The 22,470-nt window shown below is 43.2% G+C and overlaps 1 protein-coding gene across 1 annotated transcript in view; it reads right to left on the reverse strand.

The window, feature by feature from the left end:
• LOC126457197 (Y+L amino acid transporter 2) overlaps nucleotides 1-20,030 on the reverse strand; it is a 319,752-nt gene extending 299,722 nt beyond the window's left edge. The window contains exon 1 of the mRNA XM_050093296.1: nucleotides 19,374-20,030. Coding sequence (XP_049949253.1) covers nucleotides 19,374-19,713 — 340 coding nt within the window. The 5' untranslated portion in view covers nucleotides 19,714-20,030. The remainder of the gene's footprint in view (nucleotides 1-19,373) is intronic.
• Nucleotides 20,031-22,470: the final 2,440 nt, after the last annotated feature.

Here is a 22,470-nt window from a genome sequence, read left to right on the forward strand (position 1 = left end):
TAGACGTCAACCATCTCTTCAAACAGTTACGTGAAAGTGGTGGTGTGAATCTTCACAATGTAATAAAAGGAAACAAGTGACAAGACAAGAAGGGGGAATTAATATTCTTGCCGCTGTTGCAGTTGATCTGCACGTTAGCTCCCACGCAATCGCAAGAGGAAGTGTCATGAGTCACGAGTCCTAAACTTCGCCAATCAACATAGGTTCCACCCCTACCACATCTCTCTCCACCAAGAGCTGCACGGAGACGGTTATGAGAATCGTGTTAACTTCTGTGCATGGTCATTAAGACAGGATGCTCCAGATGTATGATGTACCTTTTTTACTGACGAAGCCACATTTACCAACAATGGCCAGGCAGACTGCCGAAACATCCACTGTTGGTCTGCTGACAATCCCCGTTGGCTTCGCTAGATGGAACGTCAGCGTCCTCAGAGTGTAAACGTGTGGTGTGGGATAGTGAACCATCAGATCATAGGACCGTTTTTCATAGCCGGCTCGCGGAAGTCCTAGCAGATCATCTTCCACGGATGCTAGAAGACGTTCCTTTGGAGACTAGAAGAAGCTGTGGTACTAACCCGATTGCTGTCCAGCCCATCGTGCACGAGGTACTGCAGCATGTCTGCACGAATTGTTTCCAAATCGTTGGACAGGACGCACAGAACCTGCACCTTGGCCAGCCTGTCCCCCGAATTTGACGCCTGTAGACTTTTTTCTGTGGAATACTCAAAGATGCTTTCTACAAGGACATGCCAACTACAACCGATGATATGCAACGATGTACTAGTGCAGCCTGCACGAACGTCCTCGCTGAAATGCTAGCACGTGTGCAGCAGTCGTTCCATACCTGACCGCTGCCGGTGGTCATTCTGAACACAGCCTGTGATGGCAAGTTCTCTCGTTACTGGTCAGAATCCACATAACTTTTGTATGCACTAGTCTTGCTCTTTAGCGTGTGCTACCACAGGTATTGCACAAGTGCCGGTGAAGGAACTTTTCAAAATACGATACCTCGTAAACGACTCGCACTAGAACCCTGCCACAAACACAACAGACATTCTAATTTACCCTAGTATTTTTTTGTTAATGTCCTTTTAGAAAAGTGAGTATATGCACAAAAACTACACTTTCTAAGTATTGTTACAATCTGTTGACTGGCCAGCGATACGAGCCCCTGACTACCAATCCATTCTGTGAAAACCTCAAATCAATAGCACTTTGCGGTGCAAGTTTAAGCTGATCCATCCCTACATAGAGCCGCGTAACTTACGAAACATTTTTGTTCTACAAAGATATCCACCCATATATTACATAAAAATAAACAGTATTTATAGCTAAATTGAAATTATCAATGTTTAATTCAGATTTTATTCGAAAAACGTTGATTTGTAACGTGAAACAGAGGGATCTTGTACTAAAAGGAACAAGAAAAACAACACAGATTTATCATATAGCTCTAAAAAACGAAATTTCCTCGAAAAAAGGTAAAATTTTAAAAAACGCAAAACAAAAATACGAGTATACCAAACATAGCATCAGTACTTCGACGAAAACATGTTTCTTTCATTGATAAACAACATTCACGTCATCAATAACAACAGCAAACTCTCGCCTTAGATGATGACAAAGAACATTCCGTTGAGCACAAAATAGCAATAATAATATTTACATTGTGCATGTAAACTGTACTTGCATCAAAAGTGGTTGCTTTGTTTAGACAAAGGCGCAGAAGTTACGTACTCAATTATTATTGTTATTACTTGTGACAGGCAATTTATATTCTGTATGGAGATAAAATACACAATGGACTACCACTGAGTGTTGTTCAGTTCTAATTATATGCAAATTAAACAACCAAACAAACAAACAAACAAAAAGAGACGTCTTCAGCTCCCTGTTTCCTTCCCTGCCAGTGCTATCAATACTACTGGAATCCTATCATTTACTACATCATTTATGTACTGTACCAAAACTACCAAACAGTAGTTTTGGTAGAGCGTTTCGCTATCGGTTACTTTTATGAACGGCTGGTACTTACAGGCTGTTTCAGAAAGTCCCTCCAATTTCATAAGACTGTAAACTCTACATTGAAGACAAACTTGGGGCAAAAGTTAATTAATGTCCTCCGTAGACATTCAGGCACCTCACTGAAAGTGTTCCCAACAGAGGACTAGGCATCGTAAAGTCGATGCGTGGACACTCCCAGTACTGATGTCCACTAATAGGTGTCCGGATCAGTTAGAGCATACTAAAAATGATCGATACTAAAATCTAGGCGAGTCAGCCCGGAACCGCACTGCTGCAACGGTCGCAGGTTCGAATCCTGCCTCGGGCTTGATGTGTGTGCCGTCCTTAGGTTAGTTAGGTTTAAGTAATTTTAAGTCTAGGGGACTGATGACCTCAGACGTTAAGTCCCATAGTCGTCAGAGCCATTTGAACTAAAATCTAACGTTAGGTTCCCTACACCAGAAGATGCTGCACTGTATTATCTTATCTCCAACACTCTTCACCATTTCTTACTTAATACTTAATCGAATTCTAAAATCATTACAGAAAATATTCAGCTGTCTCTTCTGTAAATAGGACTTTACCGTGAAATATGAATTTTCAGACAAGTGCTTGTAGTACGACACCCAAAGGGGTGGAAATTTTAGTATAACTGTGGAAATTTTAGTGTAACTATATGGGCAAAAACAACCGGCACTTGATTTGATAAAAATAGTGATATTTTGCCCATTCTCGAGACGCGACACAGAGGAACTTTGGACATCATTCGTTACCTGCAGAAATATTTTTGGAGGATGGTCCTTTGATCGTGACCGGGCCAAATATCTCACGAAATAAGCGATAGCGAAAAAACTACAAAGAACGAAACTTGTCTAGCTTGAAGGGGGAAACCAGATGGCGCTATGGTTGGCCCGCTAGATGGCGCTGCCACAGGTCAAACGGATACCAACTGTTTTCTTTTTTTTTAATAGGAACCCCCATTTTTATTACATATTCGTATAGTACGTAAAGAAATATGGATGTTTTAGTTGGACCACTTTTTTCGCTTTGTGATAGATGGCGCTGTAATAGTCACAAACACGTGGCTCACAATTTCAGACGAACAGTTGGTAACAGGTAGGTCTTTTAAATCAAAATACAGAACGTAGGTACATTTGAACATTTTATTTCCGTTGTTCCAATGTGATACATGTACGTTTGTGAACTTGCCATTTCTGTTACAGCGTGATTACCTGTAAATACCACATTAATGCAATAAATACTCAAAATGATGTCCGTCAACCTCAGTGTATTTGGCAATACGTGTTACGACATTCCTCTCAACAGCGAGTAGTTCGCCTTCCGTAACGTTCGCACATGCATTGACAATGCGCTGACATGTTGTCAGGCGTTGTCGGTGGATAACGATAGCAAATATCCTTAAACTTTCCCCACAGAAACAAATCCGGGGACGTCAGATCCGGTGAAAGTGCGGGCCATAGTATGGTGCTTCGACGACCAATCCACCTGCCATGAAATATGCTATTCAATACCGCTTCAACCGCACGCGAGCTATGTGCCGGACATCCATCATGTTGGAAGTACACCGCCATTCTGTCATGCAGTGAAACATCTTGTAGTAACTTCGGTAGAACACTACGTAGGAAATCCGCGCACATTGCACCATTTAGCTTGCCATCGATAAAATGGGGGCCAATTGTCCTTCCTCCCATAATGCCGCACCATACATGAACCCGCCAAGGTCGCTGATGTTCCAGTTGTCGCAGCCATCGTGGATTTTCCGTTGCCCAATAGTGCATAATATGCCGGTTTACGTTACCGCTGTTGGTGAATGACGCTTCGTCGCTAAATAGAACGCGTGCAAGAAATTTGTCATCGTGCCGTAATTTCTCTTTTGCCCAGTGGCAGAACTGTACACGACGTTCAAAGTCGTCGCCATGCAATTCCTGGTGCATAGAAATATGGTACGGGTGCAATCGATGTTGATGAAGCATTCTCAACACCGACGTTTTTGAGGTTCCCGATTCTCGCGCAATTTGTCTGCTACTGATGTGCGGATTAGCCGCGACAGCAGCTAAAACGCCTACTTGGGCGTTATCATTTGTTGTAGGCCGTGGTTGACGTTTCACATGTGGCTGAACACTTCCTGTTTCCTTAAATAACGTAACTATCCGGCGAACGGTCCGGACACTTGGTTGATGTCGTCCAGGATACCGAGCAGCATACGTAACACACGCCCGTTGGGCATTTTGATCACAATAGCCATACATCAACTCGATATCGACCTTTCTCGCAATTGGTAAACGGTCCATTTTAACACGGGTGATGTACCACGAAGCGAATACCGTCCGCACTGGCGGAATGTTACGTGATACCACGTACTCATACGTTTGTGACGATTACAGCGCCATCTATCACAAAGCGAAAAAATTGGTGCAACATTCATATTTCTTTACGTACTACACGAATATGTAATAAAAAATGGGGGTTCCTATTTAAAAAAACGCAGTTGATACCCGTTTGACCTATGGCAGCGCTATCTAGCGTGCCAGCCATGGCGCCATCTGGTTTCCCCCTTCACGTTAGACGAGTTTCGTTCTTTGTAGTTTTTTCGTTTGATGCATATTTCGTAAGATATTTGGCCCGGTCACTATCAATGGAGCACCATATACATAAATTTTCACCAAAATGACGGTAACTGGTACGTTTCTTTCAAAGATGGAGAACGACTTGTGCTCAAGGGTATTTTTGCTGGAAAGCAGTTGGTTACTGAGAAAATGCCTGCTAACGCTAATCTAGCAGATGGCTTGAGTTCCCTTAGAAGTCTCTTGTAGAAGTTCCACAACATCTCAATCTTACGACACCTTCCAGAAATATCTCGCAGTGTTCTGTAACACGATCGCATTATCGTGAGTAGACATGGTATCAGAAGTTCTCTGCTCGTTCAGGTCCGAAACTCCTTTCTGTTAACCACACAACTCAACGGAAGACTGCTTCTCTGTACTTGGACGATGTGGAAGAAGGCCTAACCAACAGAACAATGTTGAGTAATGAGACATGGGTTTTCCATGCGTACGTGCAAGGGCAGTCAGTTACGTTACGTGCAAGGATAATCAATTGTAAAGCCTACTGCGATTCTTTAAGAAAATTGAGAAGAGTCGCCGAAAACGCTACTGACAACTGGAGTGGCATTTTACGCTGGAATCCCCATAATTGTTGTATCAGTTGAAATGACACCTTTTTCAAGATCCGCCCTACAGCCCAGACTTTGTTCCATGTGATTTCCACTTCCTCGGGCGCATGAAAATTGACTATATTCCCGATGCCTTGACTCCTACGAAGAATTTCAACTAGGTTTCACGACATCTCAACTGGACAATTTGTTGCACACTTTTCTGAGTGTTTTGCACGAGGTCGCGACGAAGTAAGAAGTGTACCAAAAGTTCCGTGTTCCTTATGTCGTAAAACTTTACGGACAACTGCTTCCCGTTATTATGCGAAAGGAGAAAGCCTAATGAATAGAATAGTGACCGGTCTCGTGGCATATGCTCAGTGAGAGACAAAAGAGCACTCAGTGGTGTGATGTCATACCATCTTGCGCAGCAAATCTCAGGCGGTAGACTTTTATGAAGAGAAAATTTATCAACTCGTAAAGACGTATGACACATGCTCGAATCTGGATGGTTATTATGTAGAGAAGTAATAGAAAAGTGCAGTTCCAAGATTTTTGTAAGTCTGTTTTAACTGTTTCAGTGTTTTTTATAGCCACACGAACAATACTTTCCGGATAGCACTGTACAAATACAAAGAAAACCCGAAATTCGTGTACGAACAGCAGCAGGAAAATTGCATCACCCGTGGTGGCTAACGGAGCCTTTGCATCAGCCAGCGCAGGTATGTGCCCTCTCCCCGAGCAGACAATGGCGACTGCAGGAGCAACGTGACGCAATCCGACCTGTCCGTGAAAGGAGCGCGCAGGTCCTTGCCCCAGTGGCACGCCTACCTCAGTAGCCTAGGCGGCTGATGAAAACAGTAGCTTCCGCCACCGGCACCGCACTGCTTTCGCGACTCGAGTGAACACTGTCACAGTGCCAGGCGATCGTCCATAATTTTGGTGGACTGGTGGTTCCCCGGCTGCCGAGGTTACAAATCTAAGGGCTCGCAATCCGAACTATGGGCGTTGCTAACAATTTGCCTTGGCGCTCGACATGGTCCTCAACAGGAACAAATGTAGCACACTGCGTTTAAACAGATGGAAATATCCGTTATTCTTTAACTATATGATTGCCATAAATCACTGGAAGTCTTAAATCCACTGGAAGTACGCGAGCTTTGCGATTTAAAGTGGATCGCGCAGATAAAACTAATCTTAGGAAAGACAGATACCAGACAGGCCCGGACCTGGGGAGGAGGGGGGGGGGTGTCAATTTCAGGGGGAGCTAAATTCATATTCTTGAAGAAAAAACCCTTGCGCCTAGTATCCAGCACACGTTGGTTCAAATGGCTCTGAGCACTATGGGACTTAACATCTGAGGTCGTCAGTCCCCTAGACTTAGAACTACGTAAACCTAAGTAACCTAAGGACATCACACACATCCATGCCCGAGGCAGGATTCGAACCTGCGACCGTAGCAGTCGCGCAGTTTCGGACTGAAGCGCCTAGAACCGCTGGGCCACAACGGCCGGCATACACGTTGGTCTATAGGTTATTCATACGATTTTTGAACGCATCCCTGTTGGCTTTTGAACGTTTTTGAAGACAGTAAGTTGAACGAATCATAATTTGATTTCTTAATGCATGCATAGCGAACGTGATATCCCTACCAGGGGAATTCCCGCCGCATCTAGAAATAAGAAGCTTTTGCGGAGACAAGAGGGGGCGGAGCTACACGAGTTGAGGCAAATAAACCCGAACGGGTGAATGCCGACCACTGCTTGCTTATGTGGTTGACTGGGTATGCAAATGATAAGCGTTATTGTAGACTAATTACTAGCGAAATCCATAGATTCAGACTAGCAGAGTGGAAATAAATGATTAACGGGAATTACAGGTAAGAAAGATTACGTATTATCTTCTCGGTGTATGAATTTTGACAAAAAAAATTTGCCAGATAGCTAGACTACTAAGGGCCAGTTGTACAGTCTCCGGTTAGCAGCCGCTTTAATTCTATGCTCGGAATAGCGCGGAAAACGCGTTGTACCAACACACAATAACGCCTAACCGGAGAATAAACACGGGATAACTAAACCGGTGATTCTGGCAGGGTAAGTGAAGTTAACCGGAGAAAGTTTTGACAATGGCAGGAATAGTTACAGAATTAGTTATGACGAAATTGTTTGTTAGAACGAAGAAGGAGAAGAAATGGGGACATCACACAAATTATATGGAAGAATATGATTATTCCAAATCTGTATAAAAATTTCTTACTACTACTACTACTACTACTTTTCGATTCATGTTCGAGAAACTGGAGCATATGAATGAAACTTTTTGCTTGTAGCAGGCCTAATAGGCATTTGATATTGGTACTTCGTGAATTACATTCTGTCGCGTTATTAATGTAAATGAGGTACATAAAAAATGACCATTTGTGAAAAAAAACCGTCTCGCTTATTTGGCGTTTGTTGCAATTGCTGCAATATTAGAAAGACCTACTTCGTTTTATCTAGCAGACAGTGACAAAATAGACGTAATCAAATCGAGAAACCACACGAGTGTTGGGTACTATTCGTAATAGTAGCTTTTTCAATATTAGACAGCAACATTTTGATTTCTCATGTAGCAAAACGCTTGACGAACTATCATGACGTAATAGCTCCTTTCGCAGAAAGCAAAGCACGCCGTGTAAGGCTGCTGCAAGATTAGAGATAGAAAAAACAATCTAGGACCTAAGAATTGAAGAAATGTGTACTGCCTTGCTTGTATCTTGTCCTTTCTGGTTTTATGTTTCGCCGGCCGATGTGGCCGAGCGGTTCTAGGCGCTTCAGGCTGGAACCGCGCGACCGCTACGGCCGCAGGTTCGAATCCTGCCTCGGGCATGGATGTGTGTGACATCCTTAGGTTAGTTACGTTTAAGTGGTTCTAGGTTCTAGGGGGCTGATGACCTCAGATGTTAACTCCCATAGTGCTCACAGCCATGTGAACCATTTTATATTTCCTGTATTTAATTTTATGTCACGCAAAAGAGAATGTTATTAGCTAATAGGCACTAAAGAGTGCAAATTTTCTGAAGATTTCTTATTCCGATGGTCACAAATAGATCCACCCAGTATTAATTGTGAGTGAGTTTTTTAAGAGGGGTACCAGACCGGGCGACTGGGGGCAGGAGACGCACTGCAGAACATGTTAATTTCCACTCATCATCATCAATTTCTTTGAGCCTCTGTTCCATTTGAAAGCGCGGTCGGCCCTGTTACTGTGGATTTGGATAATGTTAATGTCAGGGGGTGGCCGGATGCCCTCCCTGCCGCCACCCCGTACCCCCCGGGGACTAAATCAGTGTACCCCAGCTGTCTGCGTCTAGTGTAATCCATTAAATACTACGAACGTGTTCAAATGTCTGCGAGTAGTGTAACTGAGGCGGAACATGGGGACCAGCCTGGTATTCACCTAGTGGAATATGGAAAACTGGCTAAAAACCACATCCAGGCTGGCCGGCACACCGGCCCTCGTCGTCAATCTGCCGGGCGGATTTGATCCGGGGCCGCCGCGCCTACCCGAGTCCACGAAGCAGCTCAGTGACGCCCTCGGCTAACCTGGCGGGTACATGTTAATTTCCACTATCCTGAATATAGGTTTTATGGCTCCCATTATAAAATATACACGTTTGAATTCCACAGAGCGAATTTTCAGAAAGATATGCGCTACAAAATGAACAAATTTTTGAAAAATAGATTTTTTTTAAATTTTTGATGTCCTATCTCAAAAGCCCGAGGGAAAGGAGGGGTGGAAGGGGGGCGCTACTATCAGGTTTTTGCCCCAGTTCGGAAATATCGTTCATCCGGGGCTAACAGCAGACTAAGATTCACTGAAAAATTCCCGGGTGGTGGAAGGGAGGGGGGGGGGGGGGGGGCGTACACCGGTCTACGTATCCTAATGAAACTGGCCTATGCCTCGTGCTCATTTGTAGTGTACAAAAAGGATACATCGTTTTAGTAAACTATACGATACATTGGTATCTCCTATGCTAGTTGTTCGACTTGTGATTTGTTATTTATTATTATCAAAGCAAATGTTCAAATGTGTGTGAAATCTTATGGGACTTAACTGCAAAGGTCATCAGTCCCTAAGCTTACACACTACTTAACCTAAATTATCCTAAGGACAAACACACACATCCATGCCCGAGGGAAGACTCTAACCTCCGCCGGGATCAGCCGATTATCAAATCACACATGAAGTATACATATTGGTATCAAATGCTTTTCTGAATTTTGCTTGTACCCAAACGCTGATAATCCACGAGTACTGTGCAGACATCGAAATTTCTTTATAAATTCCGATCTTCTGGAAATTTTCTTTATTATATTGTTGATTATTGAAACATTTGTAAAACACAATCACAAAACAATGCATAATCTGTATTAAATTTATTGTTTTTGTTAAAATGTTATCTTTGAAACTGCTAAAATGACTTTAATGTAAGCTCTTTCGTGCCAAGTTTTTTGCAGGAGTTGGAAGATAGACATCGTGTCGCTTGCCGAGACGTGCTTAGTAAGTACTATAATATGAAAGGAATGAATAAAAATGTGGGAGACTCAAACCAGTGGCCTATGAAATTTCATTTAATAAATGTGTATGAAATTAATCGGTACCTTGAAAAATTTTTCTCAAGCAGGAGTCACCCAGACTACCGCGACAACAACGAAAATGATTACTGGAGGGTAATCATCACGAGATAAGTAGAAGCAGTGTTAATCTATCATAACTTCGATTTCAGTATACAGCTCATCTAAGTTTTCCTCTCACTACTTCTCAAGGGCCGGCCGTTGTGACGGAGCAGTTCTAGGCGCTTCAGTCCGGAACCGCGCGACCGCTGTGGTCGCAGGTTCGAATCCTGCCTCGGGCATGGATGTGTGTGATGTCCTTAGGTTAGTTAGGTTTAAGTAGTTCTAAGTTCTAGGAGACTGATGACCTCAGATGTTAAGTCCCGTAGTGCTCAGAGCCATTTGAAACATTTACTTATCAAGGTGTGAGAAAATGTACTGCAAACGAAGTCGCAGAGGCAAAGAAAATTTTTAAAATCGTAATTCAAAGTAAGAAAATAAAAGGGAGCCTAGGAGATGTAGATTTGATTTATTTGCTTCGTTACTTTTGTGATATTTTCTTAACTTATGGGGACAAATACATTGTGCATATAAGGAAAAAGTGGATGACGAATGTTCTGTTCACAATATGTTCAAGCGAGATGTGAAAGCGTACACCGAGTTTGCACTTCAGTCACTGTCCTGGAATTCTTTTTTAGAACACTTACAAGAACAGTTACAACTGCGGTCACTCCCATAAACATTTTCTGTTTAACAGCTTCTTCAAAACACACAAAAGAAAGGAACTTCAGGATTTAACACTACGTCGGCGACGACGTCATTCGACACGCATCTCAAACTCGGATTGGGGAAGGAGGTCGGTCGTGTCCTTTTCATTCCTCAATTTTTAAGACCGGTCGCGAATGCGAGTCTCTGCCACTGAGCCGCCTCGCTCGGTTTTATATTAAACAATGAGAACTGTAAGACAAATCTGTTGTGAAACGAATTCCGTCTAACGATGCCTCATCCTGAGACCGTATCCTACAGAAGTGCGGCGCTATTCCAACTGAATAGTGACTTGTAATTGGTTACACACGTACCTGCCCACTTGACAAGTACGCGTGGGCCTGCGTGCTTGCGCAAGCATATTGATTCCCGCGCCTCCGCAAGGCTCAAGCGTGCTTGTACAACCATGAGTTTGTACACTGAAGCGCCAAAGAAACCGGTATAGGCATGCGTATTCAAATTCAGAGATACGTAAACAGGCAGAATACGGCGCTGCGGTCGGCAACGCCTATATAAGACAAGTGTATGGCGCTGTTGTTAGATCGGTTATTGCCGCTAGAATGGCAGGTTATCAAGATTTAAGTGAGTTTGAAAGTAGTGTTATAGTCGGCGCATGAGCGATAGGGCACAGCATCTCCGAGGTAGCGATGAACTGGGGATTTTCCCATACAACCATTTCACGAGTGTACCGTGAATATCAGGAATCCGGTAAAACATCAATGTCCGATATCGCTGCTGCCGGAAAAAGATCCTGCATGAACGGGACCAACGAAGACTGGAGAGAATTGTTCAACGTGACAGAGGTGCAACCCTTCTGCAAATTGCTGCAGATTTCAATGCTGGGCCATCAACTAGTATCAAAGTGCGAACCATTCAACGAAACATCATCGATATGAGCTTTCAGAGCCGAAGGCCCACTCGTGTAACCTTTGTGACTGCACCTGGGCTTGTCAACACCGACATTGGACCGTTGATGACTGGAAACATGGTGCCTGGTCGGAAGAGCGGATGGTCGTCTACGGATACGGATATGGAAACAGGTTCATGAATCCATGTACGCTACATGCTAGCAGGGAACTATTCAAGATGGTGGAGGCCCTTTAATGGTATGGGGACTGTGCAGAGTGATACGTCTAGACGCGACTCTGACAGGTGACACGTACGTAAGCAACCTGTCTGATCGCCTGCATCCATTCACGTCCACTGTGCATTCCAAAGGACTTGGACAATTCCAGCAGGACAATGCTATACCCCACACGTCCAGAATTGCTACAGAGGGGCTCCAGGAACACTCTTCTGAGTTTAAAGACTTCCGCTGGCCACCGAAGTCCCCAGACATGAACATTATTGAGTATATCTGGGATGCCTTGCAACTTACTGTCCGGAAGAGATCTCCACCTCCTAGTACTCTTACGGATTTATGGACAGTCCTGCAGGATTCATGGTGTCAGCCCCCTCCAACACTACTTCAGACATTAGTTGAGTCCACGCCACGTCCTGTTGCGGCACTTCTGCGTGCTCACGGAGGCCCTACACGATGTTATGCAGGTGTACCAGTTTCTTTGGATCTTCAGTGCATATGAGAAAATGTTGAGTGCAGGCGACGATGCGCTGGCTTTGACAGCTCTTTTGCTTGTGATACGAAAAAAACAGAAGAGATAAATTGATCTGTGGAGTAAAGAATGTTTAAAGAAGCGGAAACAGAAAGCTGTTTCACAGTATTGTTTCTCTTCTCTGTTTCTCCACGTAATTTTGTATTCATTGACTTGTCCGACAACCTTTAAAAGGACTAAATAAAAAGTAAATCATATCGAACGACTGACGAATGCTTGCACAAGCCTCCCTATTCTTGATGCCTACGCTCCAGCATGCACACGCTTGAATGTTTGCACAAGTATGCACAGTGGAAATTCAATCAAGCTGCTTGTACAGTCCTAATGTTAGCGCAAACATATAGTACACATGCTCCAGCATGCTTGCGCAAACACGATTGTGCATGCGAGCATGTCAAGCAAGTAATTACCAGTGTAGCCATCTTGAGGCATACCGGTCAAGCTTGAGTACTGAGCAGCTGCTATTCGGTCCTGGAAACTGACGAAATGCCTCTTGACGACAAGGTGTTCTGACGGGAAAAAAAATGGGACGATGACTGATGTTTGCGCTCTATGATTTATAAATCATATAACAGTCGCTGAGTGCACCCACTTTCCTAATGGAAGGTAACCTGCTAAAGATTATTTGCGCTCTATGATTTATAAATCATATAACAGTCGCTGAGTGCACCCACTTTCCTAATGGAAGGTAACCTGCTAAAGATTGTGTTCCGTTCGGGATTTTAACAGTCTCTCCGAAATACTATGCCAGTGACAAAGTCTGCGCAACTTCACTATCTCCTGGGAACAGAAAGTGAGCGGGATATCCAAGCTATGTACTGATAGCTAAGTTCCTACACGCACCAGCTGACTCCGCCGAAATCAAGTGTGTCACTGGAACTGCAGAAGAATACTAGTTTCCACCCAACTGCATCTTTAATTGGGTCTCAAAGTTCCTGTTGTCACTTCAGCTAGATATTAACACAGTTACTGCAATAAGCAGGTAGCCTCAAATGAATACGTCATTTCGTGAATGAAATAAAGAAAGAGTCTGGCCCTTTGATTTGATCTAACAGAGCAGCAACGGACGCATTCCGTGAAAGGCAACGTCTGGTTCCACATGTAGTTGAACACATCAGTTATCCGGAAACAAAAACCACTTGCAGTTTGTTGTCTTTCATTACTTATGATATCCTGAGCTAGCTTTCAAGGTGGAGCAGACTTTAAGCTTTGTCAAAACTGTAGTGCTAATGATTTAATTTAGAAGCAATGCACGGAAATTATTTTTCGCTTGGAGCAGCCAGTGTTTTTCATACCTACATGTCGCAAAAGTGAAATCGAATGTATCTTACCTCGAATAAGGCACTCCGATACATAATGAATACTGTCCATAGCGCCTTTCACCAACCTTTCACGCAAGCTTGTTGCCTCAAGAACATCGAACTTTTGAAGTTCTGCTATATAGTATTAACAACACCATTTGTTTTGTTGACATTTGGTTCATCAAGTTAGAAAATTGGCAGTTGAATATCATAATTGTCGATCTTGCGTATAAAAGGAGATACAGTATCAACATTTCTAAAATATCATTTACTGTGCTGCAATGGACCTTGATGCTAATACTCCCAGAGGAGAAATAAAAGTAACCTTCAAAATGATATTTGAATGCAGGACAGCTTTTGAACTGTTATCGGTGGTACACATCTCCATTCTGTGAACTAGATCATCCAGAAGATTAAGAAGCACTTTAGTATGCGCAAAATTTGTATATTGGACATTTGATACCGAAGCACTCAGGCAGCATAGCCAAGTGGAAGGTATGAAAAGAAATTCATAGTTTTTGTAAAATTTGCCGCCGTAATGCAGCCGAAGAAAACGAAGCGAAACAGGATGAGACTCCAATACCCTAGGACCACAATGGTACACCGCAAAAAAATAAAGAAAAAGAATAAAATCTGAGTTATTGTCCTCAACATAGTTCTACTCTTCCGAACGGATAACGCAAAACAGATTTACGCGAAAACACAGCATTTTAATACAGATAATATCACTTTTATAGACACACATTTTATTTTGTTCAACTTTCAAAGAGGACGCTGCGAAATACGAAGCATTAGCAACAGCTGCGACCGAGATTCGTGCTGCAAGAAGCGTGCGTGTTCGCAGCGAGAGCAACTGTGAGGCAGTCCCAGGTAGCAGGTATGTCACGCCGCCACATACATAATTCAGACGCCGCGAGTTACGTTGCGCTGACGTACAAGAAGAGGAAGCTGCAACTGCGGTTACGCAGGCCACAAACACTACCGCCAGCAGGGCTCAGCTAAAACAAATTTCCTTTTTGCTTACACCTTTCCGCCGAAGAATAATGCTATTCTGCAAACAATATATACCGCCTTTATTTCAAGGTTTCTTCTGCCGCAAAAACAAAAGAAGCTGCATTTTCTTTCTCAACCATCGCGGTTTCGCTAACAACCACGTAGTTTCGACAGCCCAGCATAGCACATCTTCATGTAGTATTGCTTATCAGTTTGGCTTGAAATCGTTTGTCACAAGTGTCAGCCTAATATTTCCAATTTCACTTATTTACACACACACACACACACACACACACACACACACAAAACACACAAGTAGTAGTCTCACAGGTTGGCAACACTCACAGAGTGAGCGAAAACAAACAGATGTAAACATTGTTACTGTGCAGTGTCAGAAACACACACAGCTTTAGTTTAGTTTACAAAAGTGAAGTGTAAATAATGCAGCGCATGAAGTACTGCTGAATGGCAAACACTGCCAAGTGCATATGTGAGTCGAAGTCTTTCGAAGTCAACCGCTGCTAGCAGTAAGGGAAGAAGCAGAATATGTGACGAAACACCGTAAGTAACTTGCAAACGAACTTTATAAACAAAGGGCTGTTTTTAACCTAAAACAAAAATGTACAAACTTGTGCATCCAATTTGCAGAATGACCACGGAAGATGCTTTATAAGTAAAAGCGAAACGTGTCTGCTGTAATTCTCTTTTTAATTAAATTTCAGTAAGCTCAAGATGGATAACCAATAGTAAAAGTTTCTCACTTGCACATAAACACCACTCCAGCGACAAGTCGCATGCAGTTGTTGACCAGCTGCTAACGTGCCACAAGTGCTTTGGTGACTCGATGCTTGCATCGTGATTTAATTTGTAACAATGTAATGAGTGCGAACACGCTTTTTATTTCGTCGAGGAGCTATTATGTAGTTCTGCGTTCAAGTTTTCTCTGAAACTTGCTTACACACACAAAAGATGAGTTAAGCGATTTCGGCGGACTAACAGCAATACAACTGGTTCTCCTAAAACAGAACAAACCTTCGTTACACTGAGGTGCGAGTAGGCGTAGAAAACCTCATCGGTTATGTACAGACTTATTAGGAACTGATTTACGGTCTATTTGTGTAACAGGCTAAAAGGCGAAAAAAACTGGGAGTTGGTTAAAACATGGGCTACGTCCATTTCTTGATGGCAACATCCCATAACTTGGGTATGACCATTCATTTTATTTCACAACTCAAAACGCTGCCTATTGATATATTACGAATTCTGGGAAATCGCTATCTGTACAACTATGTTTGGTGTAATATGATCAAACACTTTGATAGTATTTGCACAGTTTTCGATGCGTGACGAACGAGTACCACAAAGTCACAGGGAATAAAATACCACAGTCAGTACGAATATTATCATTGTTAATAAATAAATGGGCATTCATCGAAACACCTCTCTCACAGTGCAATGCTGTTGGGCTAGGAATTTTGTTTATCGCCTTGGGGGTGTTTTCTCTTTCCTCCAAAAGATTATCACTTAACGTCAGCGTTTGCCTAAAGAATTTTTCAAGTTTCAACAAAATAAATTGTTGCTGAGAGTTGAAACACTACTGTAGAAACATGTTCCGGTGAAGATGTAAAGACAAGAACCCTAAACACGTGGCTGTTCTGAAATGGTAGTTACTATACAGTAAACAAAGAGATACAATAACAACAATCTAAAAGCAATAACTTCGTAAGCACTAAGCAGAAGAATCTCTGGTGGAAAAATGGGAGTGGATGCAGAGATAATCCATACATTATAAAATCGATGTGTGCATGTGTGTATGTTCCACGTCTCCTTCTAAACTGCTGGGTCGATTTAAGCTAAACTTAGTACACATATCTTTTACTGTCACGCAACAATCGCTGTGGAGGTAAGAACCACCTACCTATCATAGTTCAGGAGATATGGCGTCATAAGCAACGAGATACGTGAAAAACTGCCACATCAAACATGACGTTTAAATTCATTACTTCTGTGCTACTAACTCTGTTTGCAGCACATTTTACAGGCAATATCCACAAATGCCGTTCCATGTTCCTACAAAATTATATCATTGTATGAAACAATCAGGAAATATGACGTCATAATCATTGAGATGCGTTAAAACTGCGGCATATACATGACGTTTAAGTTTATTAATTTATTACTTCTTTACTAGAAATGCCGCTGAATGTATCTATACAAATATGTAATTGTACAACTAGTTCAAGAGATATGACGTCACAAACACAGATGCGTGAAAAAATGCCGCTTGACTTGTAACTAGAAATAATGTTTATAATCAGGTCCCGAGTTAAATAAACATTGTATGGAGTACTTGTATTTTGAGTACTATGTTCCTTAATTTGGATACCTGTACATTATGCATAGTTCTTCGTACGAGCGTTGGGTAATTTCAAAGGTATTTTCATGGATACATGGAAACGACTTTTTTTCGATATTACACTACCAACACAGTTCTATTTTTGTTTCTAATTGAAAACTGGCAAAATGAATACCCAAGCAATGTCGGGGTTGTCAGCTAGTAACATGTATATTTCACAGACATAGTTGGAGGAATGCGGCACAGAACACTCGAGTTTTCTTTTTACTATCTTTAGGGAATTTTGTTTATACGTCTTTTTTGGGGGTGGTTTTTCTGCCTCCTATAGCTCACTACATACGCCTCTGCATGCTTTAACAATAGCTTAAACAGCATATTCTACAAAACAAAAACCCCACAATAAGTGGGTACTAAGAGTTGGTTATTATACAGTAAAGAAAAAAGCACATTAACAACACTCAAGAGAATAAATATGGTGATCGCTCAGTAGAATGTTTGACGTGTATACGCAGACTGCAGCGGCGAATGAAAATTTGTACCAAGGCTGGGATTCCAATCATGGGCTCCTGCTCAGTAGGCAGATCGCTAACCACTACGCCACCCTCGCACAGTGACTTGTTACAACTGTACAGGCTACCCTAGAACGCCTCCCCTCTCAAAGGAAGATGCAAAGCCACTGTGCCGGCGAGACCCAGGTTCAACTACAGGCCTTAATACAATTTTTCATTTGTCGCTTCTGTCTCCATATACACATCACGGAAGCTGAACAGGTCTCTGGAAACATAATTGCATTTGAGAAGACACTCTGGTGAAAGAATAACAGCTGGTGCAGTGTTTATAGTATCCAAATTGGACAGAGATGTTATTTGGTTGGTGCATAAGTTAGTAGCGTTTTTCACAAGTACGACAGATACACATAACAGATACTTTGGTCATCAATAATATATTCTCATTGGCTATTTACAACAGTCCGGCAACGCTGGGGTAACTTGATTCCCCGACTGTAGAAATTACGTGGTTTTTGGCGAAGAACTCGTGTAGCCATGTTCGGAACACATTTTCATCCTGAAAGAAAATTCCTAGAAACTTGTTCGATAGGGTGTGGAAAAGGTGAAAATTTGCGGGGGTAAGATCCGGTGAATAAGGTGGGTGCGGAGCAGGCACACGTTATCTTAGAGTACCATCACTTCACGCAGTCTTCCTAGTCGTCGTTATTCGACTGCCTCTACAAGACGTCTCAGTTGTTCACCATAAATTTCAGCAGTGATGGTTACACCTCTTCGAAGTAATTCGCAGTACACCATACCGTCGCTGATTTACCATATGCATAAATATTATCTTCTGTGGATGAGTGCAGCTCTTTGTACAGGGAGTTGCTGCTTTATTTGCTCTCAACAGTTCCTTCCTTTTCCTTATGTTAGCATGAAAATCCGTTTTTCGTCACTAGGAATGAGACAGGATAGGAATGGTCGGTGTTCACGAGCAACTTGATGGCTACCAAGTAGAGATGCACCAATTTCTATTTTTAAAGCATGCAGAGGCGTACGTAGTGAGCTTTTGGAAGGAGAAAAACGACCCTTCAAAAAGACGTGTAAACAAAATTCCCCAAAGATAGTGAAAAATGCTGATTTCTATGATTTTGACTTAGAGCAGTGGTTCCCAACAGGTGGTCCGCTGACCCCCAGGGGTCCGCGAGCTATGCCAGAGGGGTGCGCAAGATGCTATTAGAATAAAAAATATTTTAAATATATTTCGTATGATAACAGATTTTTTGTTTTGGCCGCTTCCTGCATGAGCAGTTTTAAGCTCAATATTTTTTCTATAATGAATATGTCAATGTTTTTTCTAAGTATCAAAAATAGAAAACTTATAAAAAGACAATTTGGCTTTTTTAGGTACTTGATACTGTGATATGACAAGGTATCAATCATGCTCGATGAGGGTGTCCTCGAGAAAATTTTGTTGGGAACCCCTGACTTACAGCATGCAGTGCCCAACATCCGGTTTTTGAACCTTTCCTAATGCATGCAAATGTCGAACAAGGGTGGGATCCCATCACATTTGCCAATTCTCGAATACAATGACGTGAACAATTGTGGATTAATGCCTTGACACGACCTTCATCAAACCCTGAAAATCTTCCTGAACGTTGAGGATCACTAATGTCAAAACTATCTTCCTTAAAACGAGAAAACCATTTCCTTGCCGTGTTATGTCCAAAGGCTTTATCCCAATACACGGAGCAAATGTTATTGCTTGCCTCCGCTGCTCTCACCCCTCTACTGAAGTCAAACAGAAGAATATACCCGCAATGTTCCGATTTCTCCATTTGGCATTCCATTTCCTAAGGTCCACAGCACTGCTATCTTCATATGACAAAATGACAATATGTAAACTCAAATAGCAACAGTGAACTACGAATAAAATATGGCAATCGATAAATAAACCCAAACTGTAATAATAGGCAGAACTTATGCACCGGCCTAATAGTTGGAGGAATATACTGCAGGAAAAAAAATTATTTTATCTCACGGGGAGTTGGGCTGGTTGTTTAGCAGGGGCACCACTTACCGAGTTCTGCGTAGCACAGGGCTCCGATCATGGAGAGCATGCCCGACAGCACCCACACGATGAGGCCGAGCCCCACGGAACCAGCATACTGCAGCACGCCTTTGGGCGACACGAAGATGCCGGAGCCAATGATGACGCCTACGATCATCGCGACGCCATCGAGCAGCCCCAGCTCCTTCTTGAGCTTGATGGACGGCGTGCTGCCACTCGCGGCCGCGGCGTCGACGTCGTCGCCACCGGGGCCGTTGCCTGTCAACGCGTCTCTGTCCATACCACGCAGTGGAGTCTTTTCGTTCACGATGGCCGATTCCATGATCGATCCTGCCTCTTGCTTTGACATAACGCCCCGCTTCGTTAAGGATCTCACAAATAAATTCCTGTCCCCCTATGGAGGATCTACTTCCGGCAGTAACAATACCCGGTTTGCACACAAAGATTTAGGTGTCAAACTACTCGCTGCAACGTCATGATTGTGGGCAGGGATGATGTCCGGCTGGGGGGCTGGCCGGTTACGCAGAGGACGCGCTGACGCAACAACTGTAGCGACCACGTGGGGCGGCCATGCGGCGTGCGGCTCGGGACTGCCGCGAACTGACTTCCCTCCCGCGCGACACGTACACGCCGACTGGCGCGCCCGCGCCTCCGACAAACTCCTCGCACCGTTTGCTCAGGGGAGGGGGCGGCTCTCTTTGCGTTCCCGCCGTTTCCCTCCCCGCCAGCAGCGCGCGTCCGCTTTCCCACGTCGCGCCGCCAGCCCCCACCATACGGCAAACATAACACAAACGCGCCGGCGGACAGAGCCACCTAGCGGCTGCTTCCTGTACCGCGGAAGTGCCGCAGTTGGCCGCAGGGGGCTTGGGGGGTACGTTCGGTTTCCCAATGATTCTCTCCGAGAGCAGCAACCGAGCTGTGTTGGTAATCCCCAACCCCCGCCCACGACCCCCTGCGAAAACACAAACTCCATTTCTCTTTTGCTTTTACGAATGAAAATCTTCAGTCACCAGTCTCGCCACTGATACAAAAGAAAGTACAGTTTGAAACTAGGACGACTAGTATTTGACCATGGTTTTAAGGGAGAAGACCAGCTTCTGACCATGATTTTAAGGGAGACTGAAGGGGACATAATCGCAATAAATTACATTTGCGCAATTTCGTCACATTTGTGATACATATATTTTCAAGACAAGCGTTTCATTATCTGCATCTAATGCGATGCATGTAAATGACGCAGTATGAAATTTGAGCATTTGATTTCACCAGACGCTTGTCGTTTTCTTCAACAGTTTAAACACAGAATTGTGCTTCTCGTAGTTTACATTCGCATTATCTGCACAGTATGTCTAAATTAAATAAATTCAGTGAAGACATGATCAGACAGCGAATAGCATTAGCTGTCTCATCAGCCATTTTATGATCGAAATACCTTACAATCAGAGGGAACATCTTCCCGTTTTTGTGGTTGGAGCCATTGGTTCCAATACAGAAAAAGTTGCTTGATTTAGCTGGATCTTTCATGACACCAGTGAAATTCTGAACGCTTTTTCGAGCCAAAACCTTATCTCGGTTAGAATTAGAAGGAAGGTCAGCGTTGGCCGTAATATTGATGGTATATTGATAGCAAAATCGATTTTCAATCAGATAGTGATCATCTTCAGTGCTGTGGGGTACAAATTAAACTCATAGGCACTGGTATCAAGTTATTATCAGTAACCAAAGCTAAGAAACGATCACAATAACTCTCGGTTGCTTCTGCCTTTGTTCGACAGCATGTGCTCGTCCTAACCAAATTAGGGTGATGGGGAAACAACCTCCGAAAATGTATTTCCACAAACCGTACATCTGTAGCTAACACTGCGTTTGAAAGTGAAAAACTATTGCCAGGTCACCTGCATCGTTTTTAATGTCCTTGCTGTCACTAACAAAATATTTGAGACTACCTGAGATGCCTTCCCTTCTCTTTCGTTCCGCTTCCGTACAAGAATTTTAGATGCAATTGGCATTACCCATATGAGCGATGTTGAAGTTACGCTTAAGTAGCCCACAGTAAGCTTGTGTGCATCATTTCAGAAGAGATAACGTAACGATTGTGTTTAAATATGAATGCCTCTATAATCCGCTTTCGGTTGTTACTTCCGGCCTTCCTACGGTTCGCGCGGCTTCCCCCGTCGGAGGTTCGACTCCTCTCTCGGGCATGGGTGTGTGTGTGTTGTCCTTAGCGCAAGTTAGTGTAAGTTAGATTAAGTAGTGTGTGAGCCTAGGGACCCATGATCTCAGCAGTTTGGTCCCATTGGAACTTACCAAAAATTTTCAAATTTTTTGTTACTATCGTGTCTTATTTGTACCATAGCTGCTGATCAGTAAGAGGTGAGCGCATCGTTGGTTGTCAGTACCTATTGCGGAACAAGTAAACATTCCCCCTGGCAAGGCCCCCCTAGACGCCTTGGTTATGGCACTATTTCTCTGCTCCTACTATTCTCTTGAGCCTCATTTTCTTTTCGGAGAAACACGGACAGAAAAAAGGTTGTATGTTGTCAAAAGTATCGGTTACTATACGAAAACGTTTCGAGATCTGTCGGTGAGATAATCTGACCTTTCGGTAGTAACATCGTCGGTCTGGTATTTATAACAGTGATCACTGACGAAATGTGCTCGAGAAAGAGGCAGTCGTTCAGGGAGTCGGGAGGTTTGAAATAATAACTGCTGTAATGCGGGAGATCACGGGACGTACGGGAAAGTTGGTCACCCTATCTGGAATATCATATAGCTCAAGTACAGAACAACCACTGGTTGAAAAAAAGAGGGGGAGCGAGAAACATTACACAACATTGTCCCAGAAATTAATTAAAGTTACTAGCAAGGATCTGGCGAGGATTGTCTTGATTGTCAGCCGCATGCAGGAAATACAAAAGTCCTCTGTCCCATTTGCTGCCTGTTGGAATCTCTGGCGGAAAACAAACGGGAGTCATTAATGGGGCACCTAAACGTTCAAGAGAAAAAAAGAAGAAGAAAAAGAAAGCTTTCGTAACAAGTCGTACCCCTCCACCAATTCTGCAGAGACCCACGCAGTAATTACAGGAAAACCAACCAAGTATCACCT

Source organism: Schistocerca serialis, chromosome 2 (assembly GCF_023864345.2).
Source record: "Schistocerca serialis cubense isolate TAMUIC-IGC-003099 chromosome 2, iqSchSeri2.2, whole genome shotgun sequence".
NCBI lineage: Eukaryota > Metazoa > Arthropoda > Insecta > Orthoptera > Acrididae > Schistocerca > Schistocerca serialis.